Source organism: Bufo gargarizans, chromosome 2 (genome assembly GCF_014858855.1).
Source record: "Bufo gargarizans isolate SCDJY-AF-19 chromosome 2, ASM1485885v1, whole genome shotgun sequence".
NCBI classification, from domain to species: Eukaryota; Metazoa; Chordata; class Amphibia; order Anura; family Bufonidae; genus Bufo; species Bufo gargarizans.
In genome coordinates this window covers 168,602,043-168,626,721 of record NC_058081.1, presented here as the reverse complement: position 1 = coordinate 168,626,721, position 24,679 = coordinate 168,602,043, and the positions used below count along the sequence as shown (strand labels likewise).

Sequence of the window (24,679 nt, the reverse complement as noted above, 5' to 3'; positions counted from 1 at the left end):
TTAACGAGTTGTTTGCATTCAGAAAATATTCAGTTACACAAAACAATGATTGCTAAATATTTTTTGCTGTCTGCACGTTACTATGATTGTTGCTTGTTTACCCCTGTAGCATCTACACTGCTAACTATCGTCAGATTTCTGATTAGATGAGAGGATGTGACTGATCCACAGAAAACAAACAATTAGTCGTTCGTTGTTTGATCAGAATTCAAGTGCTCCATCTAATAGGACCTTAAAGAGCATCTGTCAGCATGATGAACCCTATTAAACCAATCATATTAGGGGGTAGGGTTGATCATGCTGATTAAATTTACATTTGTCTGTGGGTTGAATTGCTGCCAAGTATATACTTTTTATACTTATGCAAATATGGAATTTTGAGCACCAAGAGTCCAGCTGCAGCACTTGGAGCACTGGTACTGCCACTCCCCCGTGCTCTATTAAGTCCCCCCTCCTTATACTGTATGCGAACAGGGCTAGACATCTTGTTTAGCCTTGTCTTCTCATGCCAGAACAGTGGTTCAGCATTATTAAATGTGCTCTGACTAATATGTGCATGTCGGCATTCATTGGAGCGAGTGCTATACGGGGAGGAGAGAATATTGACCTTTAAGTAATTTGAGAAGGGTTTTCTGAAAATGACATACGGTACCTTTTTAAACTGCTGAAAGATATTCTAATTATAAGCCAAGTTGCATGACTAACACCGTACATGCTGTAGGTCTTTTTTCCCCCCTTAAATTAGTTGCTAACTCCCAAAAGAATATTTGATCTTTAAGGTTGGATTTTAGAATGCTCAGTTGTATCATGATTTTGGAAATGTTTGTAGTAGTATCAGGTAAAACTGCAGTCTTGTATCAGAATGGTCATACACTAGATGGCAGGGTTTCATTTAATGTCTCAACAGCTTAATGGAAGCCTCACACTTTGAACATGATGTCTGAGCTGCAAGCAGCAGGTTATAGAGCAGGAGCAGCTGAGCAGATTGATACATGGTTAGGTGGGAAAAAGTTCACTATTTACACATTTAAATTGCTGCTCATTCTGGGCTGTGAAGTCTAGGAGACGGGTCCTATCAGTGACTGACAGCTGTCTCTGTATACACAGTCATAGAGGGAAGGCTGTCAATCACTGATAGGACCCTCTCCTAGACTTCACAGCCCAGAATAAGCAGGGATTTAAATGTATAAATAACAAGTTACACTGAATCTAATCCCATAAAACTATATATTAATCTGCTCAGCTCCTTCTTCTCTATAACATGCTGCCTGTAGATAACATTGCATTTTCATGGTGACAGGTTCCCTTTAAAACTACTCACAAACGTTAGATGAAAATTGACTGAGAGTGCCTGATTTCAACCACCTAATTTTGTGGAATTATTGCACCCTTGATCAAAAATCCCAAAAACATCTGCAGAAAACAATACTTTTTAATTTTATTTTATTTTTTCCATTCATTATCTGCAGTGGTATGTGTATAGTATTGTGGTCGATCACATATGTTTATCTAGAAGTTTCCACAAACACATACATTTATTTACTTTCATTGAATGTCTCAAAAGAAGATACTTGTTATCTGGCATTTTTCTGATAGCCAGTGTTATCTAAAATGCACATATATGAGTTTTGACAAAGCAGGAGTCAAATTTAAAGAAAACCTGTCACATCAAAATGCAATTCAATCTGACAACACTATGTTATAGAGCAGGAGTAGCTGAGCAGATTCATATATAGTTTTATGGGTAAAGATTCAGTAAAATGTGTAATTCATACATTTATATCTTAGCTTTTTCCACTTCCTGTGAATACCCATTGGTACAGGTAGGAGGGGTTACCAGTGGTAACTCCTCCCTCCTGTACTGATAACTGTTGACATGAGGTAGAAAAAGCAGAGATATAAATGTATAAATTACAGATTTACTGAATCTTTTGCCACAAAACTTTATATCAACCTGCTCAGCTACTCCTGCTCTATAACATGGGGCTTTCAGATTGCATTGTATTTTGTGGTGACAGGATTTCTTTAAATTTAAGTATGGCAAGAAGTGGTGCAAATGTCCCAGTCACAATGTTTTGGCTTACCGGCACTGGAAATTGCAAAAAAATTGAGCACGACATTTTATAGATATGTTACAAAGTCATGGAGTATGGAACAACAAGAGTGTCTGATGCTATTGTTACATGACACTATTGAGAGTATCTAATGCTGCATGTTCCTCAGTTTGGACTATGACATGTTCAGAAAGAACTTTTTTTTCTTCCTTTTAGCTGCAGTCACATAGATGCATTGTCTGCATGTGAACAAGAGCCAGACTATATCTGCAGGGCTGAAATTAAGGATAAAGTGGATTTGTGTTGATTTCCATCTAATTTGCATCTATTTTTGCTCATACATCCTTTTACATGATAATCTACATGCAGCCCGTATAAGACACGTTCACGTTTTCTCAGTACGAAAAGATTTACAAAAATACAAGTTGGTATGTTTTTTTTGCAGAAAGACAATACATTTATTCCTTACTAAGTCTGAAGGTACAATATCAGCTCGGTGCAATGAGGATGTGTCCATATGCTTCTTTATTCTAACAAAAATATTGGGGTGTTTTAAATAGCAAAGAAAAAAAAAGACAATCACAAAGACAGTCACAGACCAGTTGGTAAAACTTAAAAGTCCTAGATCAGTGGCTCTCAGATATGCTCAGAAGAAGGTCAGATCATTACAAATGCACTGGCAGCTGCTGATTGTACCTGTGTAAGCTGCTGTAATGGCAGCATCTGCCAGCTCCATTGAGATCCTGGAAAGCACAACATATTCTGAAAAAGAGTCTTAGAAGACCCGATTCTTTGAGTTACATGGGAACCATTGAGAACAAACTGGAGATTAACATAATGATGATGAGAATTTACTTTGGCTGCTGTAGTATTATAATATTAACTAATTGCTGTGGCGTTTGTCTTCCTGATGTCATGCCCTCTAAGAAAAAAGCTCTTATTTTAGGAAACCACGGGAAATCGGAGAGTTATCATAAATATTCACTAGTTGCCAGCAGCCAGGCACCTTCAGCTGTGGGATCAGTCACTTCAACCTCTTCCTGTTTTTTTTTTTTTGCTAAAATTTGGGAATAAAAAGAAAAACATTAAGAAGAATGGCAAGTTCAGTAGTGGTGAATTTAAAGAAACTGCAGTAGTTTACCTATTTTTCTCCTGTACATTTAAAATTGTTGAAACTCTGCAGAAAGCTCTACAGAAACCAGCAAAAAGAATATTACTTTAATTAAAATCAGTCAGTCTTAAAACTGGTGAAGTATATCGTTTTCTTATGCACTAGTATTTGCAGTAAATTCAATATTTCTCTGCTTCGTTCTGGTGTCCACAGCATAGAAGTGCACCTATAGCTTGTGAATGATTTAAGAAATTTCTTCTGATCTCCAGTTTTTAGGAAATAGTTTTTCGTAAAATAAAGGAGGAGCAGCAATTAAAACATCTATTCAAATTCTTAGACAGAATTATATGAATGCAAGCTGGAGTGATCCAGCAACAATCCAAAGTCTATGGGGGTGCCTGAATGTCCCCAACTCCCTTATCGAAATGATGTGATTGGCTGATCTAAATGTTGATGTTTATGGGGGAGTCAGCATCTACTTCAAACCTATGTTTAAGGGTCCTATTAGACGGGCCGCATTTTTTTCGCATTAATGAGCGACTAGTGGCAATTTAGCGAATCGCTTGAGTTCAAAAGATTCGGCAGAGGATCCTCAAAAACAGGCCCCAACAGTTCCATTTAGGGCCAATTTATTTTGACAGATATGCTCTGTTCAGGATGCATCAGGATCCATTCCATTCCGGTAGCATTGTATGTACTGGATTCGTCACCCGTTGACTTACATTGTTTTTAGTGATGGATACGGTTTGTTCCATTTCAATTTTAAACAACCGCATCCTGATGGAACAGATGCATCCTGATGTGTGAAACCAAATTGAACCGTTTTGGTCTGGTTTTGAGGTCCTCTGCCGGCTCTCAAAACTGGAAACCAAAGCGCAGATGTGAAAGTAGCCTACATATTTTTCACTGTTTGCTTGCTATTGCAGTCAGAGCATTTGCACTGCTAATGACTGGCAGAATTCTGATTAGGAGAGGGCATGTGGTGGTGACTAAGGCAGATTTGTCCGATCCACAGAAAGCAAACTATTTGCTGCTGATTGTTCCATTGCTGATATTACACACTGCGGTAATTTCTCAAATTGGAATGATTCTTTATAAATTTAAACAATGATTGCTCAGTCTGATAGCGTTTAACTTTTCAGATATAATCATTGAGGCCAGAGAATTGCTTGTTTTGGGATAATATACTGTAATTCCAGTGCATACAAGTCATCTTCAAAATATTACATAATTTATGCCAACTATTAGACCAGGACATCTCCATCAGTTGATATGCAACTCAACCATTAGCCACAGGATAAAATAAAAAATCACCAGCCTCGTATTAACTGGTTTAAAAACTAAGCATTCAGTGTATTTCCATTTCAACGTCAATGGAATGCGTGCATTCTATGTATAGACATGGGTATGTAAGTACAAGAAAAGGTAATCATGATAATCATCTTTCCCTACGTGGACTAAAAAGCAATCCATAAATAAGAAACAGTCAGCAGCCTTTCATGGCATGACTGTCTTTATCATCATCAGTAATTGTACCGTCTAGAGGATGCATCCACAGGGCTGAACACGTTAGCCATAGTTATCCATTATTTACGTGTATAGTTGCTTTACATGCAAGGTTTTTTGACTGGACACCTTTACCTAAACGTCTATGTGAAGTATGTTGTTATTAACCTGATGATTTAGAAAATTACAGCTCAGGAGGAGAGTCCGTTTTTCTAAGAACATAATTACATACTTTAGTACAATGACACTATCACGTAACATAGCAACTGCAGAGGGTTAGTGAATGGCTTCCAATAAATCTAGCCACTGGCAGTTGTATTTCTTTAATCATCTCTGAGAGCATCAACTTCACATCAATCTGTTCTTGTGCATCAAAGGCATCTTCAATGAAAATTCACTTTAAAGTTCGATATTTGGTAAGGAAAACTGGAATTTCCTACAATGGTAAAGGAATGCATTCTGTAGACATTTTCATTGGTGTCCTATGCAACAAGATATCTCCAGAGAAAGAGAACCGTTTTTCTAGTGCCACCTATTGGAAGTGATTCCCTATAAGTTCCTGTTCAAACTTTTAAGAACCTTAGAACAGTGGTGTCCTACAAATAAAATGACTATGTATTCTGACCAAGACTTCAAAGGCTATCTAGAAGCCTACTGCTTAGGGTAATGCACATCATATAACATTAATGGTGTAAAAAAGTGTAGGTATTTCATTACACTAGACAATACACTTGTATGTCATCAGAATGGTAAAGTGGCTGTCTGACAAGAACAGCCCCTCTCCATATGTCGATACTACATGGGTTGTCTAAAAATGAATTGCTTCACTCCAAAAAGTGGAAGTAATGATGAGGCAAACTATTTAAGAGATATACCTTGTACAGTATGTAGACTAGAAGAAGAATACATTGTTCATAAGCCTGTAGGGAAAGTGAAGAGTTGCCATATGAGCCATAGTATTCATACACTGATCGTTTTATGGACTAGCCATTTTAGCTTTTAATAGCACAGTATAAATGTGCTTCAGATAATAGACATTTGTATCCTGCATTTGACCTCCCTGAATATTATGGCATTGGATTGATGGTGTATTGGAAGTCGGATTATGCCACTAAATCAGAAAAATAATACATCCTGTTTCTTTGTATTTGCACCTTACAATGCCCCAGGCTTGCACAGTATATTAGATCAACCTCTAGACACTACTCCTTATTACAAGAGCCAACCTGAAAATAAATGCATTGATCTGTTCTGCATGAGATTCCCCTCTGGCACTGGAGAGGTTAAATGTGGGCTAGAGAGGTGTGATAATTACCGCTTGCCTAACAGGACATGGTCATATAAATTCATATAAATGCTTAGGCCCAGCAGATTTCTCTTTTATTCCATGTTGTTAGTAGATGAAGCACTTGGAACGTAGTTTCTTTATCGGGCAGAACATGTGTCAAATGGGCCCTTATGGGTAATAAAGGTTGCAGTGGACACAGAAAGCATGGCTATTTCCTAGAGACTTTTTTTGCCACTATTAACATAGGGAAATAATACTATGCAGACTTCTTATTGCTGTGTCTGTTATCTAATTTCCGAGACTGCTACATCTGTTGTCTTTCTTTGTTTTTGTTTTTTTTATCATTTACATTTTGGTGCCTGCAGAGTTTCACTTTTCCCACCCATCCCCCTGTATCAGTTGCTCTGCGCATCAATTGCTCCAAGCACACTTTGGTCAACCCCAGGTTTTATGGCAAAGGTCTTGACCCAGATGTCACACTGGCCCATACTGCTGCCCCCTTTGGCTGAATGATGATGTAGACTTTATTGTTTTGAGGGGTTGGTCTTGAAGGCAGTGCATTCAACCTAGAAATCGGGACCATGAGCTTCCCAGCCGGACTCTTGGAGAACAATGAGTTGGTAAGACATACAAAAAACTGCACAATACAAAAGAGCTTGTAAAAAATGTACATTTGACCACACCATCCGTCTAACCTTAGCACCTCAGGTCAACTCTTCAACTTAGAGTTCAGCAATTAAGTAGAAATTATGAATCCATACATTTAAAGAAACTAGATATATACTCAAGGTTAGTGTCCAGTGACCCATTTTCTAGAATGAAAAGTAATTCTTTTTAGGAAAACACTTTAGGAAAAAGAAGTCCTGTATTTGACCACTGAATTTTATAGTATTACTGTACAACTTGTATTCTCCATAGAGACCTTTTAGGTCTTGATTTGCTACATTGGGTCAGTATGGAGCCATCATTCTACCTTGTTCTTCTTCAGAACTTTAACTACATATCAGAAGTGAAATCAAGTATCCTATTTCATTTATGTTAAAAGTCGTAGCTGGGACATTCCAGCTTCCCCTAGGCCACTAGAGATAAAGGTCCACATGAAATATTTAGTCGTAGCTTGGTTCACATTACAGTGTGAAGAAGTGCCAGTGAAAGATAATACATTAGCAGTCCAGTCCATTAGATTTGCTAGATTTATCTAGCAAATGGGCATCATTATGAAAGAGTCTTCACTGCTATTTGCTCTGCAAGACCAGAGTACTTGGAAATGAAGCAAGCTTTATATTTTTCACTGTCTGCTTTTTCCTAGAAATAGGAAGAGAAGTAAAGAAAATACATTTTTGAATGATGTGAATTATGGATTAGATGCATAATTATTTATGACTCTATCCCAAGGCATTGTAGATCTTTATAGAGCTGAAGTGAATTGTATACACTTCCAGTCTGCTTGAAAGCACTTCGCTTTATGAATGCAGAATTGGTCCAGTAAATTAGATATAAATATAAATTGATGTAGAACATCCTTGATTCCAGCGGTTATTGAACAGTGATCCATACAATTAAAAATGGGTTTTCTGCTTGCAGAGGTTCTTGGACTTAAGAATTACAAGAGCGGCATTAACTTTACAGCATTGCTAATGGCTTTGTCCCAGCATGGCAGCAAGCATCTTATATTCACTGACTCTCAAGAGCAAGAAACTGTCTATTTTGGCTTCCTATGAAATTGGCCCTAGTGTGCGTTTTGTGTTGGGGTTTAGCAGCTAAAGGCAGCCACTGACTTCCTAGGAATCACCTTAGCCCCTCAAGTATCTCTGCGCTTTGAGTCCCTGTGAAAAGCGTCTACAAATGTTAGTAAAGTTATGAGCTTTAATAGTGTAATTGACACCCAAATATACTCCCTCTCACCATAAGCATCATTACTGAACACCAGCCTGAATGTCTATTGACCAGTGTGTTTGCAGTGACATCTAGTGGTAGGTATGTACCTATGGGTTTCTTGTCTTCCCTTCAGAATCTGATAAGCAATTTCTTTATAAACATGTTTTTCAGATATAGATAATGAAATGTCTGCACACAGCTTGCATTTTTGTTATTATTACTTTTTTCGTTTTTGTAAGTCTCTGCCCCGAAGATTTCCTTTAGCCAATTAAAACTCCCCAGGATGAGGAGGCATTTTGAAGAGCATTGCTGCTAATATTAATCATGTCTGTCATTTTCCATCTCGTGCTGATTGACTGTTACTTACCCCAGGGGAGATTTTTAAAAGAAAAGTGAGGCATTTGGTATGCTCTTCAATTACCTTCAGCTGTCATCCTCAATATGAAGTAAGCTGTTTGTTGAGAGAAGAGTCCAGAAACCCAAGCAATGAACCCTTTACACTTTTCTATCAATGCTATGTACGCAGGGGGCTTCAGATAAGTAGGACCCTGGTTGTCTCCAGGTTTCAGAGATACCATGATTAAACCTGTGGTAATGATGAGCCACTCAACTGGAACTTATAAATAAGGATTGATTTTACAGGGAGCCCGGAGGTGCACTGCTGTGCAGCATGGTATAGACATTGAAACAGCACAACTGGGTTCCCATTCCCTGTTTGCAGGATTTGCCGAACGTTAATCTGTGTCTTCAAGTTGGCTCTGTGAAAAATCTGAAGAGTGATGAAACTATTGCCCACCTTTAGCAACCCATTAAAGCTGTCAATAGATGTGACTGTTCTGATTGAACATAAATTCATTATTTCTTATTGTTCTGATCATCCAACTATAACTACCGTAATTGTCCAGTTAAATAGAATGATTGATCAGATTGACTTCCTATGTAGCTGATCACTGAGAATTAACAACCTGGGAGATATTGACAGACACCACAAATACGCAGAATGATTATACCAGAATGCTGAAGCACTGGATCTGCAGGGATCTCCATGGGAGGTTGGAATTATATGGGGGAGGTTGGACTGATACAGGGACGTAACAATAACTGGGTATGTTATATGTCATGCAGTTGTGTGGAAAGATAACAGAAGTGCTGATAAATGGACATCAAAAGGTTAAGAAAACATGTTTCTCCACACTATGGGCTTGGTGTGGGCTAAGAATTCTCCATATGAATGTTCGAGGCAGCATGATTAATTCTCGGTTTCCTCACACGGACTATGAGTAGCAAAGTGAGTTCATCAGCTGTGACTGCGTGTAAAGAAATGTCTGCCTTCGTGATATATCATCTTGCCAATGGCATGATTGAGTGTGATTGTGTTGCCGAGAATATGAATGTGTAATCGCTTATATAAACCTAGTAATCTGTTTCCCATGGTTAGCTGTTTTACAGTCTAAGGGTCAGTTCACACGTCTGATTTTTGCACGTTTTTTTGATGCGTTTTATGCATGTAAAACACGTAAAAAAAAGTCTGTAAACAGCACTTGCTTCTTTTTTGCACGTGTACAGAAGAAGCCGCATGCCCTATCTTGGGGCAGAATCAGCGCAGATTTTCCTGACCCTTAGGCCTCATTCAGACGCACCCAAATGGGCTTGAACCATATCTCTCTTTGCCTCATATTTGTTTCCCCACAGATTCTATGCAAACCCATAATCAATTCATTCACCATCTTGTTTATGTCCATATTTGAAACCAGTAAGCAGCTCCAAATTATTTCCCTCAAAACAAAATAAAACCTTATAGCAGAAGACAAATACAATTTTTGTGGTATTATAGAGCTTGAAGGGTTGTCTACTTCTCTTATGTTGGTGGCCTATCCTCAGGATAAGCCATCAGTATCAGATTTTGGGGAGCAGAAGTGAATGGAAGCAACACTATAGTAACCAACTCCATCTATTACACAATCAATGGAATGTGCAGTTCCAACTCCTACTTCCAACATAGGAGCTGCTCCCGGTGGAGTATGGTGTGTTAGATTTTTGAGGATAGGTTATTGGTATAAAAAAAGTGGACAGCCACTTTAAGTTCTTATTAAAAAACTGTCTATTTTTTATTAATAGAATTACTGCAGTCGTAGAAATATGTTTCAAATGGGTATGTTTATTGTCTTCCATAACTTCAGTTCTCTATACTTATGTTGTATTTGTTTAATCCTCAGATCCCAGAAAAAAGTACCACGTGAGGTTACTTGCTTATAACAATTTGGATGAAGGGTATCAAGCAGACCAAACAGTCAGCACACCGGTTTGTGTTTGTAAGTAACTTAATTATTTGTCATCATGACTCTTTAGTGGCAGCCATTTAATGGGCTGTATATTTTTATTACAAAGCAGTATATTACTCCATCAGCAGCTAGTGTTAGAAGGCAGCATCTAAGAGAAGGTTATGTGAAACACTGGTACTGGAGAATGGTACCAAGAATTTAGCAAATAATGGGCACATATCTGGTAGCAAATGCTTCTGTCTGACATAAATCTTTTTTGGCATCATTTTTGGATGGCCTTAAAATCTACACTAAAAATATTACATAACTACTTAGGTTAAAAAAAGATACGTGCCATCAAGTTCAACCTTTCTCGGATCAATTATACATCCATTCCATAGTTCAGAATTCTCTAACTGTAAGTAGCTCCTAAAATCTCTTTGCTTCACATGAATGTTCCCTGTTCCTTTGAACAGTTATTGGAATGAAAGATCATGTACCACTTCTTTGTATTGCTGTAACATTTTTACATTTGTCACAGTGTTTTTTTTTATACTTATTATTAGTTAGTTATTCTAGCTTTTACCTAGCCTCAACAGTACTAGGAAAGATTTTTTTTATTTTTTTTTAAAGAGAGCTAATTTGCATGTTTTCCTCCCAGAATCTAGAGGCCTGTCCTATAAGACTCCTCACACCTAATAGGTGCTCTAAATAATAGTGCCCCCCAAATCCTGACAGAGGCCTCTTACCCAGTTAAACCAGTACTCTCTGCTCTTTACTGATGAGTGGCAATCTCCTCGAAAAGCTGTCTGCAGTTGAGGTGCTGGCTTACTTATTGTCCAAGGCATGCCTGAAGGCCTCTTTAAAAGGTTGAACGTTGACTTATAGGATAGCTACCTTACATCTGGTGGCATTAGAGGCAGAGCTTGATAAGAGCTCATTTGCATCCCTTCTTCCCAGAATTCCAGAAGAACAGTGACTGGCCTATAAGACTCCTCACGACTACTAGGCGATGTATTATTCTTTTTGACATTGGATAGGTGGAGAAGATGGTAGCAATGTGTACATAAATCATCTTATTAACAGGCATTACGCAATTAGAAAGAATTTGACAATTTCACAAAATTCAACAATGGAATTCAGAATCCTCTTGTGGTGAAAGGGGGTTTATAGCATTTCAAAATTTCCAATTTGGTTGTTTTCTTATATCTAAAGCAAAAATAATGTTGTATGTTTGTTCTCCAACAGCTGTGCCTGATCAAATAGTTCCCCCTCCTCCTCCCCCTCATCATCTCTATGCCGAAGCAAACAGCTCTTCTTCCATCTACCTATACTGGGGGCGACCTGCATTTTCCTCTGGACAAGCTATTAATTATACTGTGCGCTGCAATCCAGTGGGCCTGCAGAATGCTTCTTTAGTTCTTTATCTCCAAACGTAAGTAAAGCATTGAGATTGTCTATGTAACCTGCTTCCAGTAGGTTCTGTTACGTCTATAACTACATGGAGGAAATGGTGTACCGCCTTAATATTTAGCAATACAACCTTTATGCTACAGTATATAATGGTATCTTAGATTTGTCATATAATATCTGCCTGATATCGCCTGCTGAAGAGTTAGACTCTCCAGTATGGTTTCTGCATGACAGTTCATGAAGTAATGCACACACATTGTACATACAGGCTGGTAATGTGATTTCCCACATCATCTCCAGCTATAACCATATGTATTCTGTTCTTTTTCCTTTCCACAGGTCTCAGCCTCATATTTTAGTCCAAGATCTTGAAGCAAATACCAAGTATGAGTTTGCTGTGAGGCTGCATGTAGACCAGTTGTCTAGTCCCTGGAGCCCTGTGGTTTACCATTCCACACTTCCAGAAGGTATGAATTATGAAAGCCATTTACGTTTAGAGCGTATTGAATAGTCCCACAGGCCTTGTAAAAGTGTGACTCCTTTGGCTGCTGGCTACATTGACATAGAGCAGTTATTTTAAGTATACAAGCTGAACACTGTTGTGTGATATGAGGATCAAGAGATTTACTTGTGTAAGGGGTAAAGAAGCTCTTTCACTGGAATTGCACAGAATATTTGTCATTTTACCTTTCATTAATGATAATAGGATAGCAGGCTGTTGCAATGCAAATCTATCACAGGCCTCAGACATAGCATAGGTCAGCAGACACAGCCTTTTCCATTGCTTCCCTAGTACTCTCAGTAAGAGGTTTTTACAGGGTAATATATATTAATATGTAAAGGTCAACATAGATGGACCCATATGTGAAATGTGCCCGTCTTTAGTATTTGTTTTACGTTTACGCATTTTGAGTAATCTTTATCTTTGACTCGTATGGGAACGTCCCGATGTTGTCTGTAGAAAACTGTGAGCTGTTGATAACTATACCCATGTTGCGATTTATGCTTTTATTTTCATGTAGCTCCAAATAGCCCGCCTGTGGGTATCAAGGTGACACTGATTGAAGAAAACACTGCTTTGGTCTCCTGGAAGTCTCCTGAGGACCTGGAGTCAACTATTACCCGTTATACAATATTATATGCTTCTAGAAGAGACTGGGCTGCTAACCAGTGGCAGATTATGCACAGAGAAGGTAATTTACTTGCTGCTTTCTTCTTGTATCTGTACTAATGATATTTTATATACATGCCTGGGTCTTGCTCCTTTTGCTGAGGCCAGCAGCAGTATGTCCATGTATTCTTAGCAATAGCATTAAGGAAAAAAAGACAGCTATACTCCAGATTTAGCATTGAGATTCACCATAGCTCATTTTCTGCTTTGACACGGTGAATGGGAGCATATATAACACCTCATTAGTAAGAGGCTTTATTACACCAATTATTAAATATTTATTACTTTGCTACTTTCCCTGGCTTTTGGTCTTGAAATCATTAGGATGTGAGGTCATTAAGAGCCATTAATGCTGGATCGGTGAATTCATTAATGAATTAATGGACTCCTGTGGACTGAAACACTCTGGAGGTTTGCACACATGCGTCTTTTTTCATTTAAAAGTTATGCATGGTAACCTTAAATCTGACTTCACTGAGAGTCAATCAGACTTGCCGTCTCTTTACTAGTATTTGATCAGTGTTTTATAGTGTGAAAGTCTGTGAAGTATCCAGAACCTTGACAGCTTTATAACTCTATCGCAAAGGTTATGTCACAAAGGACAAGACACAGCTGCTACAAAGAGAGCCACGCTCAGCTAGCACCTCGTAACATGGGGAGTTCTCTGGACAGTCCCCATCTTATGGAAGCGGTCCCCATTGACTTTTCACTGCAGTTCATTAGGTTCCACTAAGATGTCTTTGAAATATAGTGCTGAATGCTGCACACATGATAAAAGTCCAAAGTGAAAATGTACTCTTTGTGTAAGGTGTGTATATTTAGTGTCGGACTGGGGTGCTTAGGGCCCACCATTAAAATTTATTTTGGATACATTCAAATATTAACTGCTCACACAGCAGCAAGATGCTACCAGATGACTGAATATGGGGGGTCCCTGCAGCAACTTTGAGCAGGTAGGTCCTGGTGAGAAGAGGACACTGGTAGCTTTCCTCTATAGCTAGAAGTCATCTCAGCTCTGATCGTGTCTATAACAATAAACTGGGGAGTTTCTTTAATAATCTATAAGTTTTGTATATGAACATAGGCAGGTTGAGGTACTGTACATTACATATATATATATATATATGTAGTGCAATGAGTGTACTGTGTTATGTGCTACTTGTGCAGGGGATGGGAAACTAGGGGCCCACCGGGGGATTCACCTGTACCCTTGTGGGCCAGTCCGAGCCTGTGTATATTTATTAAAGAATTGTGTGTTTTTCTGACTGTTTAGAAAATGAGCAGGGGTGCACTACCAATGAGGCCAGGTGAGGCGATCGCCTCAGGCAGCACCAGGTAGGGGAAGGGGGGGGGGGGGCAGCCGAATGGCCATGGGCTGAAGGGAAGTGGTTAGGTTAAGAAATTGCTATTGGGGAGGGGGGGCGCTGTTTCAGTTTTCACCTCGGGCAGCAGAAAAGCTAGATGCGCCCCTGAAAATGAGGCAAAATGAAGTAGATTTTATCTAGGCCTGGTTTACTTTCCTACTAATGTCTGCTCTAAGGGGTTACAAAAGTAAAACAGGTTGTATTGTAACCTGCTCATTCCTTGTGTTCAAACCAGCAAGAGATCAGCCTGTCTTTAGTAAGCTTGAGCCTGTGCGGCCTGCATGGTGTTAACTGCTGTAATTCTCAATAGCTTGTGAGTGTCTTCAAACATTTACATGATTGTGGGAAGTTTGTGAGCAGCTCTTGGGAATGTGTCAACCTTTGGCCCTGTAGAATAATACAAACCTGTAGTGTGTGCGACCTATCTTTATTGTTAGGCAAACATTAGTTCTTGAATAAAAAACGATCAGGACAGAGAACAAGCTAATTATTGACCAGTGCCAGGGGTCACCTGATTTTAGTGGCTGCCAATAATGTGCAGTCTATTAATGATGATCATACTAATTCATCCAATTAATTTCACAATTGTAGTTTTACCAAGATCATTCATTATAACATTCAAAAGGATTCTGTACTTCTGACATTTTTTGTTCATATATGCACATTCAGTATTTAACGATTAATGATTTAAGGTATTCTGCTTTTAATTATTACAATTAATTATGTAGAGAATAGGCTGTTTAACAATTTTCTAATATACATTAATTTAAAATTTAGCTTGCAGACCTTTATTATTTCCATACAGTAGCCTTTCCCTAATGAAAAAAAATGGTAAAACCCATTATAGTCCTGTAAAATGCATCTATAAGAGAGCTTGATAGGACTACACATGGCATCAGTCATGTGAACCGTCATGTGACGCTCATAAGTATCATGTGACCTGGCTTTCAGTTTACTGCCTAGATAGCTAACAGGTGAATAGTAGTGTATTGAGGAGCAGAACATATACAGTATATGCAGTATTACTACCTGCAGCAGTATCTCATCATGTCTGTCAGTGCCTGTGTATAAGTAGATATGTGTGTTGTTGTTTTTTAAACACTATGCTTTAATAACAACATATTAAGATCACCTAGAGACAGGCAGCCATTTTACATCACCCAGAGTCAGTCGGACATGTGAATACACACAGTAATTTAGTTACTGTAGTAACCACAATAAAATCTGTATTTCAACACTAGTCCTATTTAATTATCACATGTATGTGTCCTGTGTGCCGACCCACACTGTAACAGTGTTGCTTACTGAATGTCAGTTAGGCCATGAATGTATTATACAGGACTGATACATGGGTTATACCATTCTACTGCATATAGGAGTCAACTGCCTGATATAAAAAGGTATGTATGCAGAATTTAAATACATGTATAGGCCCTTATGCACACGACCGTTGTGTGTTTTGCAGTTCGCAAATTGCGGATCCGCAAAACACGGATGGCGTCCGTGTGCGTTCCGCAATTTGCGGAATGGCGCAGACAGCCATTGATATAACTGCCTTTTCTTGTCCGCGAAACGGACAAGAATAGGACAGGTTATATATTTTTTGCGCACCACGGAACAGAGCGGAGCCTGCGGCTCAGATGCGGACCAAAACAACGGTTGTGTGCATGAGGCCATATTAGAACATTGTATGATTTCCTATTATATAAACACATTAATAAATAAATAAAAACTGGAATATCTCTTTAACCCCTTCTACCCCGGGCCAGTTTTCGCCCTCCTGCCCAGGCCATTTGGTGCAAATCTGACATATGTCACTTTATGTGGTAATAACTTTGGAACGCTTTTACTTATCCAAGCCATTCTGAGATTGTTTTCTCGTAACACATTGTACTTTATGATAGTCACAAATTTGAGTCAATATAGTTCACCTTTATTCATGAAAAAATCCCAGATTTACCAAAAGTTTTGAAAAATGTGCAATTTTCAAAATTTAAATTTCTTTTAAAACAGAAAGTGATACCTCATAAAATATTTATTACTTAACATTCCCCATATGTCTACTTTATGTTGGCATAATTTTGTAAATGTCATTTAATTTTTTTAGGACGTTAGAAGGCTTAGAATTTTAGAAGCTTTTACTTCAAACTTTTTTTTTTTTTATTAAAAACACCTTTTTTGATTTAGAAAAAAAAAATATTATTTCTGTCCCACTCTGGGACTTTAACTTTTGAGGGTCTGATCCCCTCTGCAATGCATTACAATACATCTGTATTGTAATGCATTGCCTGTTAGTGTATTACACTGAATAATATACTAACAGGTTGCCTAGGAGACCCAGCCTGAGGCTGGATCTCCTCGGCCCCCGTAGAAGGCAGGTCCTGATGCCGTGCAAGGCATTGTGCTGCCTTGTCACCCATCGGTTCCCCGCCACAGCAGCGCGGGGACCCGATAGGCTCCCTCAACCGCCGCATGCGCCTTCTATGCCGCACTCCGCGGCATAGAATGGGTTAATTCACCGGCTGACCGCGGCATAGAAGGGGTTAATCCACCGGCATCAACTTTTACAGCGATGCCGGTGGATACAGTAGTGGCCCAGCTATTAGGGACTGCCAGGCCTCTGCAGTGATCGGGCGCACATCTCTCCTGTGCCCGCCCGATCACCATGACGTAATAGTACGTCAAAAAGCGGCAAGTCACTTGACGTCATGACATACTATTACGTCATATGTCGGGAAGGGGTTAAAGAGAACCTGTCATGTTGTAAGTGGTGTCAGATCTGTAGGCAACATTTTATAGAGCAGGAGTTGAGGAGCAGATTAATATATAGTTTTGTGGGAAAAGATTCAGTATAACCTGTATTTCATTCATTTAAATTCATTCTAGTCTTTAAAGTCAAGGAGACGGTCCTATCAGTGATTACAGCATTACCTCAATGACTGTGTATACAGACAGCTGTCAGTCACTGATAGGACCGTCTCCTAGACTTCACAGCCCAGTATGAGCAGCAATTTAAATGAATAAAATACAAGTTATGCTGAATCTTTTTACACAAAACAATATGTACATTTGCCCAGCTCCTATTACTCTATAGCATGCTGCTGCCAGATTACATTGCATACATGGTGACTGGCTGAACTGATCATGTATGTGTATGCAGGAGTCAAGAGAATTAGCTGTTTGGCCGAAATCTATTGATGGTGTATGGGCACCTTTAAAACTGTCTTATGTGGGGGGGAAAAGAACAAAAAAGATCAAACTAGCATACAACTTTATGATTGCATAGATATGTAGTATCAATTGCAAAGTTCCATAATGCTTTGTTCTCATTTATACGAGCTCATGCCAGTAGTATGGACCTCTTTAAGATACTCAATGAAGTACATTTGTAGTTAAGGTTGTGCATAAATTGTAAGGGGTTGTATTACCTATGTAAGCTAAACTAACTGCTAATTCACAGGGGCGATCACTATGGCTCTGCTGGAAAATCTTATACCTGGAAATACCTATCTGGTCAAGATCTCGGCTTCCAATGAAGTAGGAGAAGGCCCATTCTCGAATACAGTGGAGCTGGCTGTTCAACCCAAGGAGACCATGCGCAGCAGCATGAAGTCTAACCAGTTAAACTCTGCCAACAGTCAAGGTCAGTTTGGAATACTTACAGTAAACAAAGCGAAACTGTTTCATTATTTACTTGAGAGTGTAAATTCTTTTAGACACCCATCTGTGGCTTTGTGTCTGCAAAGCATTACTCTGTTCAGCAAAGACAAAAAACCACAGACTGAGAAGAACCGTACTGCCTCCGAATTACTGTATGGAGGTGATACACTGTCATTGTAATAAACTTAAAATAAACAAATAATGACAGTGATTTATTTGTAGATGAAAGTGGAAGTCTAAATCGTACATCACAGAATTTGCATGTTACAGATCAGCAGTGGTGAATGGAAAGCTTTCTAATTTATTCCACGCCTTATTGATTTTTATACACTTTTCAGGTTTTGTTTAGAATTTTTAGATGTTTTATTTGCAACCTTGTATTCTTCCATAATTTATGGTACTGTTAAACTCGACATTTACACAGCAGAATACTTCTGCTCCTGCTCTGGCTTGATTGGTCTTGTTCCTATGGGTAGAATAGTGATCTGAACTCAAAGCAATAGATGACATACAGCAAAGAAGAAACAGACCAATTTCTAGGTTTCCCTCTTGCATCGTTTTAAAGTGATTTGCTGTGTGTAACATGAACGTTTGAGCCAGACCTAATGTCCTAGAAATATTGGGGAAGTATTGGTGGAATCACACAGATTGTTACAGATAATCAATTATTTTTATTTTCACACCACAACAAGTGGATTGACAATTTTCAGAGTGGTCCTAGACTGGGGCCAAGAAGCTCACAGTATGCCTGAGGTCACACCAGGGTTGGATTTTGCCAAAGCGGCTGGTTATGCCAACCCTGTTGCGTCACTGTGGGTCTCTGGGAGGCTACCCCCTGTCACATCATTTCCTGCCAATATGCCATTCATAGGGTTCCACCAGTCGGTCAAACCTCCATGAGTCCTTGTCGCTGCTACCCCACTACCTTTCAGAGATTCCTACTACTACCCATGGCTTTGAGGGCTCTGTGTGCACCCCCCCCTCCCCCCAATACTATGTGCATATAAAACAGTTCAGTCCCTGGGATGCAATGTACCTATCACATTCAAGTCTAAGTCCTTATTAGAAAAGGGCTCTTTGTGGACTGCTCAATTTATCTTGTAAGAGCTACAATAACCACCATATCATTTTACCTTAAAAAGTGGTAAACATTTGCTTGTAGAACTTAGTATAGTAAACAATTGAACCTTCACTTTGTGATTCGGAAGGAGGGAGTTCATATCCATCACTTGGCTTAGCTTGCAAGAACTCAAACGGACTGTCACCCTGCCTGTTTACAACAGCAGCCTACTGACTCTGCTGGCCTCTTCCTGTGCCTCAGAGATGCCAGTCTTTCACTCTCAAACTGTGGTCTGGCACTTTCACAGTCTACATTGACCCAGCAATAGCTCCCAAATGTTAACCAGCTGTCTTTCTCACCACTCACTGACTTCATTCCCAATGACAACACTTGAGCTTACTTGTGCAGCATTACCATGGATCCCCTAGTCTCTCACTCTGGTCCACCGACAGCTCATTGAGCCATACAGCAGCATTCATCTCATGCTCCTCATCACGCTGCCTCTGCCTGTGCTAGACCTGCTATGCTCACACCCATATGGTCACTCCACATTCTCTCCTACTGTTGCCATACTCTTCTATTAAAGGGAGTCTGTCTTGTAAATTTCACTAATATAACTACCAGCAATGACCATAAGAACATTGTAAAAGCATTATAGCCATACCTGTCATCTGGGTGTTTATGCCACGTCCAGGAAAAGCACTTTTATTCCTATGAAAAATAGCCCCCGAATGCCCAGCTAGGCAGTGCCCAAGCCTGCTGCCCAACCCCACTGTTTGCTCCTCACCTAACCTCCCAAGGCTTTCTCCCCTGATGTCACATCGATGGCATAAGCTAAGACAGGCCGGCTAGACCTGCACCAGATTTAACACAGTGGCTCCGACTGGATGATAAATGTGGTGCAGGTTAGACACTTTTCTCTGTCTCTATACCAACTACTGGTTGGCATATTTTAAGGCAAATTTTTATGCCAGAATTATGGTGCATTTTTCGTGCAAAATTGTGAATCTTAGGCTACATTCACACTTTTTGCGGAACGGAATTGCGGACCCATTAATTTCTATGGGGCCACACTATGTGCTGTCCGGATCCGGAAATGAGGATCCGCACTTCCGTGTCCGCAATTCCGTTACTGGAAAAAATAGAACATGTCCTATTCTTGTAAATGTAAGTTTTATATGTGATCTGACGTCATCAAAGGTCCTTTAGCCCACAGATAAAGAACAGACCGGCATCTGCGCTAACAAGAGGAGAAGGTGAGTTAACTTTTTTATTATTTTTAACCCCTCCAGCACTATTATACAAAGCATTCTGTATTCAGAATGCTATTATTTTCCCTTATAACCATGTTATAAGGGAAAATAATACAGTGAATAGACTGTCACCTAGAACCCATGCGTGAAAATCACACCGCATCCGCACTTGCTTGCGGATGCATGCGATTTTCACGCAACCCCATTCATTTCTATAGGGCCTGCGTTACGTGAAAAACGCACAAAGAGGAGCATGCTGCGATTTTCACGCAACGCACAAGTGATGCGTGAAAATCACCGCTCGTGTGCACAGCCCCATAGAAATGAATGGGTCAGGATTCAGTGCGGGTGCAATGCGTTCACCGCACGCATCGCACCCGCACGGAAAACTCGCCCGTGTGAAAGGGGCCTTACATTCAAATAATCTAATACCCCCAAGTGAGGGTGATTATTGGTGAAGTAGATAATCCTAAAAATAACTTGAAGGTCAGTCTGCTAACACAGACAAATAGTGTCTCCCTAACCCTATACCTTAAGACAAATTATTTAAGTACAAAGCGTAGTCATATCAGAACTTAATAACAGGATTACAATAATATTGGTGTCTCAACAATTCAAAGAATCTTAGATAAATCCAATAAGGATCTCCCAATAGTAAGAGACTATCTGATTACGGTTATTATATGGAACCTTAAATTAAATGTCCCCAGATCATCTCCCACTATGTAGGATTGGCAAATTTATTTAATACAAAAAACTTCAGGACCTCAAGGTACTAGACAAGGTTAAAGCCAGAGGAACAGAAAAAATGTAAAGGAGGATACTAATACTCGAAAACTTGTTGGCCAATCTTCTTGTTCCTCCGTCTATTCATGAAATATCAGATAATACCTGCTTATACATCAGTGAAATTACAAGAACATGTCCTATTCTTGTCTGCAATTGCGGACAAGATTAGGCATTTTCTATTATAGTGCCGACAATGTGCAGTCTGCAAAATGCGGAACGCACATTGCCGGTGTCCGTGTTTTGTGGATCCGCAAAACACATACGGATGTGTGAATGGACCCTTAGTCAGAGCCCCCTTTCCCATGAAGTCCTGCCTATTTTTGGCTAATTAACACCCCTTGTTGAGCATGTCAGAAAACAGTGTAGAAACCCTAGATGCACCATTTTGCACCACTTTTTAGACAGAGTTTCAGTGCAGACACATTAGTAAATTTGGGCCTCTGTCTTCTTTTTTGTATCTGTTCCTGGTTCTGGCTTCAAAACTGCATCAAGAATCCTGAATGAGAAAACCCAGCCTTTGTTTGGTAACACTGGGCAGCTGAATATTCTAACATTTTAAAATATGTCACACGTTCCTGTTATTTACATACTGAGTATCATTTCTGGTCCATATTTTTGTGTCTAATATTATAATACAACAGAATGGATGAGAATCTCTACTTCGTCTTAGTTTACTTGAAAAACTTACAGTTCTTCCATATGTTAAGATACTGTACTATAAAACTATTTGAAACCTAGGAGTACATTTTCAGGAGTATTTTTGTCATCAGCATTTGCAGGGATTCTGAACTAAGTAATAGACACTGTAGAGATGCACAGTACTATAATTCTACTTTTGTTTGATTAAGGCTTTATTGCACACAAACATGTGCGCCCCGTGGCCGTATCGCGGACCGCATTTGCGGATCCGCAATACACGGGCACCGTTCCGCGGGCATTCCGCATCATGGATGCGGACCCATTCATTTCAATGAGTCCGCAAATCTGGAGATGCGGAGTGGTGCGGAACGGAAGCACGGAACAGAACCCTACGGAGTGCTTCCGTGGGGTTTCGTCCCGTACTTCCGTTCCGCAAAAAGATAGAACATGTCCTATCTTTTTGCAGAATGACCGGATTGCGGACCCATTAAAGTGAATTGGTCCACTGCGGCTGCCCCACGGTCTGTGTTAGTGCATTTTGGCCCGCTGCACGGCCACGGGGCGCACACGTTCATGTGCAAGAGGCCTAACGCTTTTAATTTATTTGTTTCTTGCAGATTACTTTTATCACCTGGACCAGAAATCAATGACAGGGATTGTTGTGGGAGTGTGCATCGCGCTGACTTGCATCCTCATTTGTGTGCTTATATTGATATACCGTAGCAAAGCCAGGTTTGTATGAGCAATATTGAAAAATAATTTTATTTGGATGGAATCTTATGGCCTTGTCCCATTTCAGTGTAATGAATGAATGATTGTATGTATGAGTATTTTGTATGCTGTAGGGTCATGCTCCACTGCTTACCTCGTTATAGCCAACAGTGACAGTACAAAGTAAATCACATACAGAAATAAACCAACTGTCTTAATATGGCTTCTTAAGCTTTTTGTGCAATGGACATCTTTGTTGGTTAGTGAAGTCTGCTATTAACGTTCTTCTAAGAATAACATTTTTATGTGCAATTGATGATTTTCGAGATATTCCAATATGATATAAAAAAACATCTTCAACTTCTGTTGAGAGTATGTTACACTAATATAGCTGCCTAAACATGTAACATAAAGTGTCATTTCAATTATAGGATAGGCTACTTTCACACTCTCGTTTGGTGCGGATCTGTCATGGATCTGCACAGACGGATCCGTTCAGATAATACAACCGTCTGCATCCGTTCAGAATGGATCAGTTTGTTTTATCTGTAACATAGTCAATGTTGATCCGTCTTAAACACCATTGAAAGTCAATGGAGGGCGGATCCGTTTTCTATTGTGCCAGATTGTGTTAGTGAAAACGGATCCGTCCCCATTGACTTACATTCTGTGCCAGGATGGATCAGTTTGGCTCAGTTTCATCAGACGGACAACAAAACGCTGCCGGCAGCATTTTGGTGTCCACCTCCAAAGCGGAACGGAGACTGATCGAAGACAAACTGATGCATTCTGAGCAGATCCTTTTCCATTCAGAATGCATCAGGGCAAAACTGATCCGTTTTGGACCGCTTGTGAGAGCCCTGAACGGATCCCACAAACGGAAAGCCAAAACACCAGTGTGAAAGTAGCCTTATTGTAAATATAGATGCAGTTGTTTTACCATACATAAGTTTACAAATGTCCCAAAATCTCTTTGTACCTAGGTTAAAATCTGTAATGTAATTTATTTTCTAGGTTAGTGTTATTTTTTTCTCAGTTTGAAAAAGGAAAATATACACACTGGGTAAATTTACTGCTGTCTAAAAGTAAGATGTTATAAACTTAGGCTACTTTCACACTAGCGTTTTTGCTGGATCCGGCAGGGCTCAGCAAAAATGTTTCCGTTACTGATAATACAACAGATCCAGTTGTATTATCATAGCGAAGACGGATCTGTCATGAACGCCATTGAAAGTCAATGGGGAACTGATCTGTTTTTTATTGTGTCAGATAGTGTTAAACGGATCCGTCCTCTTTGACTTGCATTGGGGGTCATGATGGATCCGCATCTCATAATGTTATGGGTTTGCTCTCCGGTATGAGAACGCAACCAGAATGCATTTTGGAGCATTCTGTTCAGTTACGTTTTTTCCCCATTGACAATGAATGGGGACAAAATGGAAAAAAAAAATCCGGTATTGAGACCCTATGACGGATCTCAATACCGGAAAATAGAAACGCTAGTGTGAAAGTACCCTAGTCTTAAACAGTGGCTGATTCCAAATGATAAATCCGTTGCATCTTTAACCTGTTTAGTCTAAGTTCATGCCACCTATCAGTTGGCTTAGTTTTAATCAAAAAGTGCGCCAAAATTTTGGAGCATTTTTGACGCACAATTGTGCATTTAAATCACACCGCATTTCCAGTGAAACCACTCCCCTTTCATTAAGTCACACCGCATTGTTGGACTATGCGTAAAAAGGTTATAAAAGTGTCGATAACACTTTATAAATGCAGTGCACAGCATGTACGCCATTTATTTTGCATTTTAATGGTAAATCTGCCCACTATGTCCTATGTGTTTTAATCTAATCAGCCATTTTAACCTCATGTCAAATTAGGTTGATATTCTAGATGGTAACCAACTCAAAGGCATAATGCAGGGTTTACAGAGTAAGGCTACTTTCACACTTGCGTTCAGAGCGGATCCATCTGGGGTCTGCACAGACGGATCCGCTCATATAATGCAGACGATGGGATCCGTCCAGACTTTACATTGAAAGGCATTGTACATTGTAAGTCTGGACGGATCCGCTTGCCTCCACACGGCCAGACGGACACCTTAACGTTGCAAGCAGCGTTCAGGTGTCCGCCTGCTGAGCGGAGCGGAGGCCAAACGCTGCCAGACTGATGCATTCTGAGCGGATCCGCATCCACTCAGAATGCATTGGGCCCGTACGGATGCGTTCGGGGCCTCTTGTGAGAGCCTTCAAACGGAACTCACAAGCGGAGCCCCGAACGCTAATGTGAAAGTAGCCTTAAATTTATTGTTATTTTTGAGTCTATTGAAAGCTGAAAGGAAAGCTCTGCGGTGGCTATTAATAATGAGCGAAGCAAAGTTATTTCGGTCAAACATCGTTTGAATACCGTACGGAGATTCTGAAGGAATCCGAAGTTGGCTTCGGTACCAGCTGGTACATCGGTACTGAAGCCGACTACGGTTTTCAAGTTGAAAAATCAAATCCCCAAGTTATATATAATG

The 24,679-nt window shown here is 39.7% G+C and overlaps 1 protein-coding gene across 1 annotated transcript in view; it reads left to right on the top strand.

Moving 5' to 3' along the window:
• The window catches only part of PRTG (protogenin), a 110,801-nt gene that overhangs the window by 84,844 nt on the left and 1,278 nt on the right, over positions 1 to 24,679 (top strand). The window contains exons 12-17 of the mRNA XM_044277081.1: positions 10,054 to 10,149; positions 11,347 to 11,533; positions 11,851 to 11,978; positions 12,534 to 12,704; positions 17,507 to 17,689; positions 22,065 to 22,179. Of these exons, the coding sequence (XP_044133016.1) occupies positions 10,054 to 10,149; positions 11,347 to 11,533; positions 11,851 to 11,978; positions 12,534 to 12,704; positions 17,507 to 17,689; positions 22,065 to 22,179 (880 nt within the window). The remainder of the gene's footprint in view (positions 1 to 10,053; positions 10,150 to 11,346; positions 11,534 to 11,850; positions 11,979 to 12,533; positions 12,705 to 17,506; positions 17,690 to 22,064; positions 22,180 to 24,679) is intronic.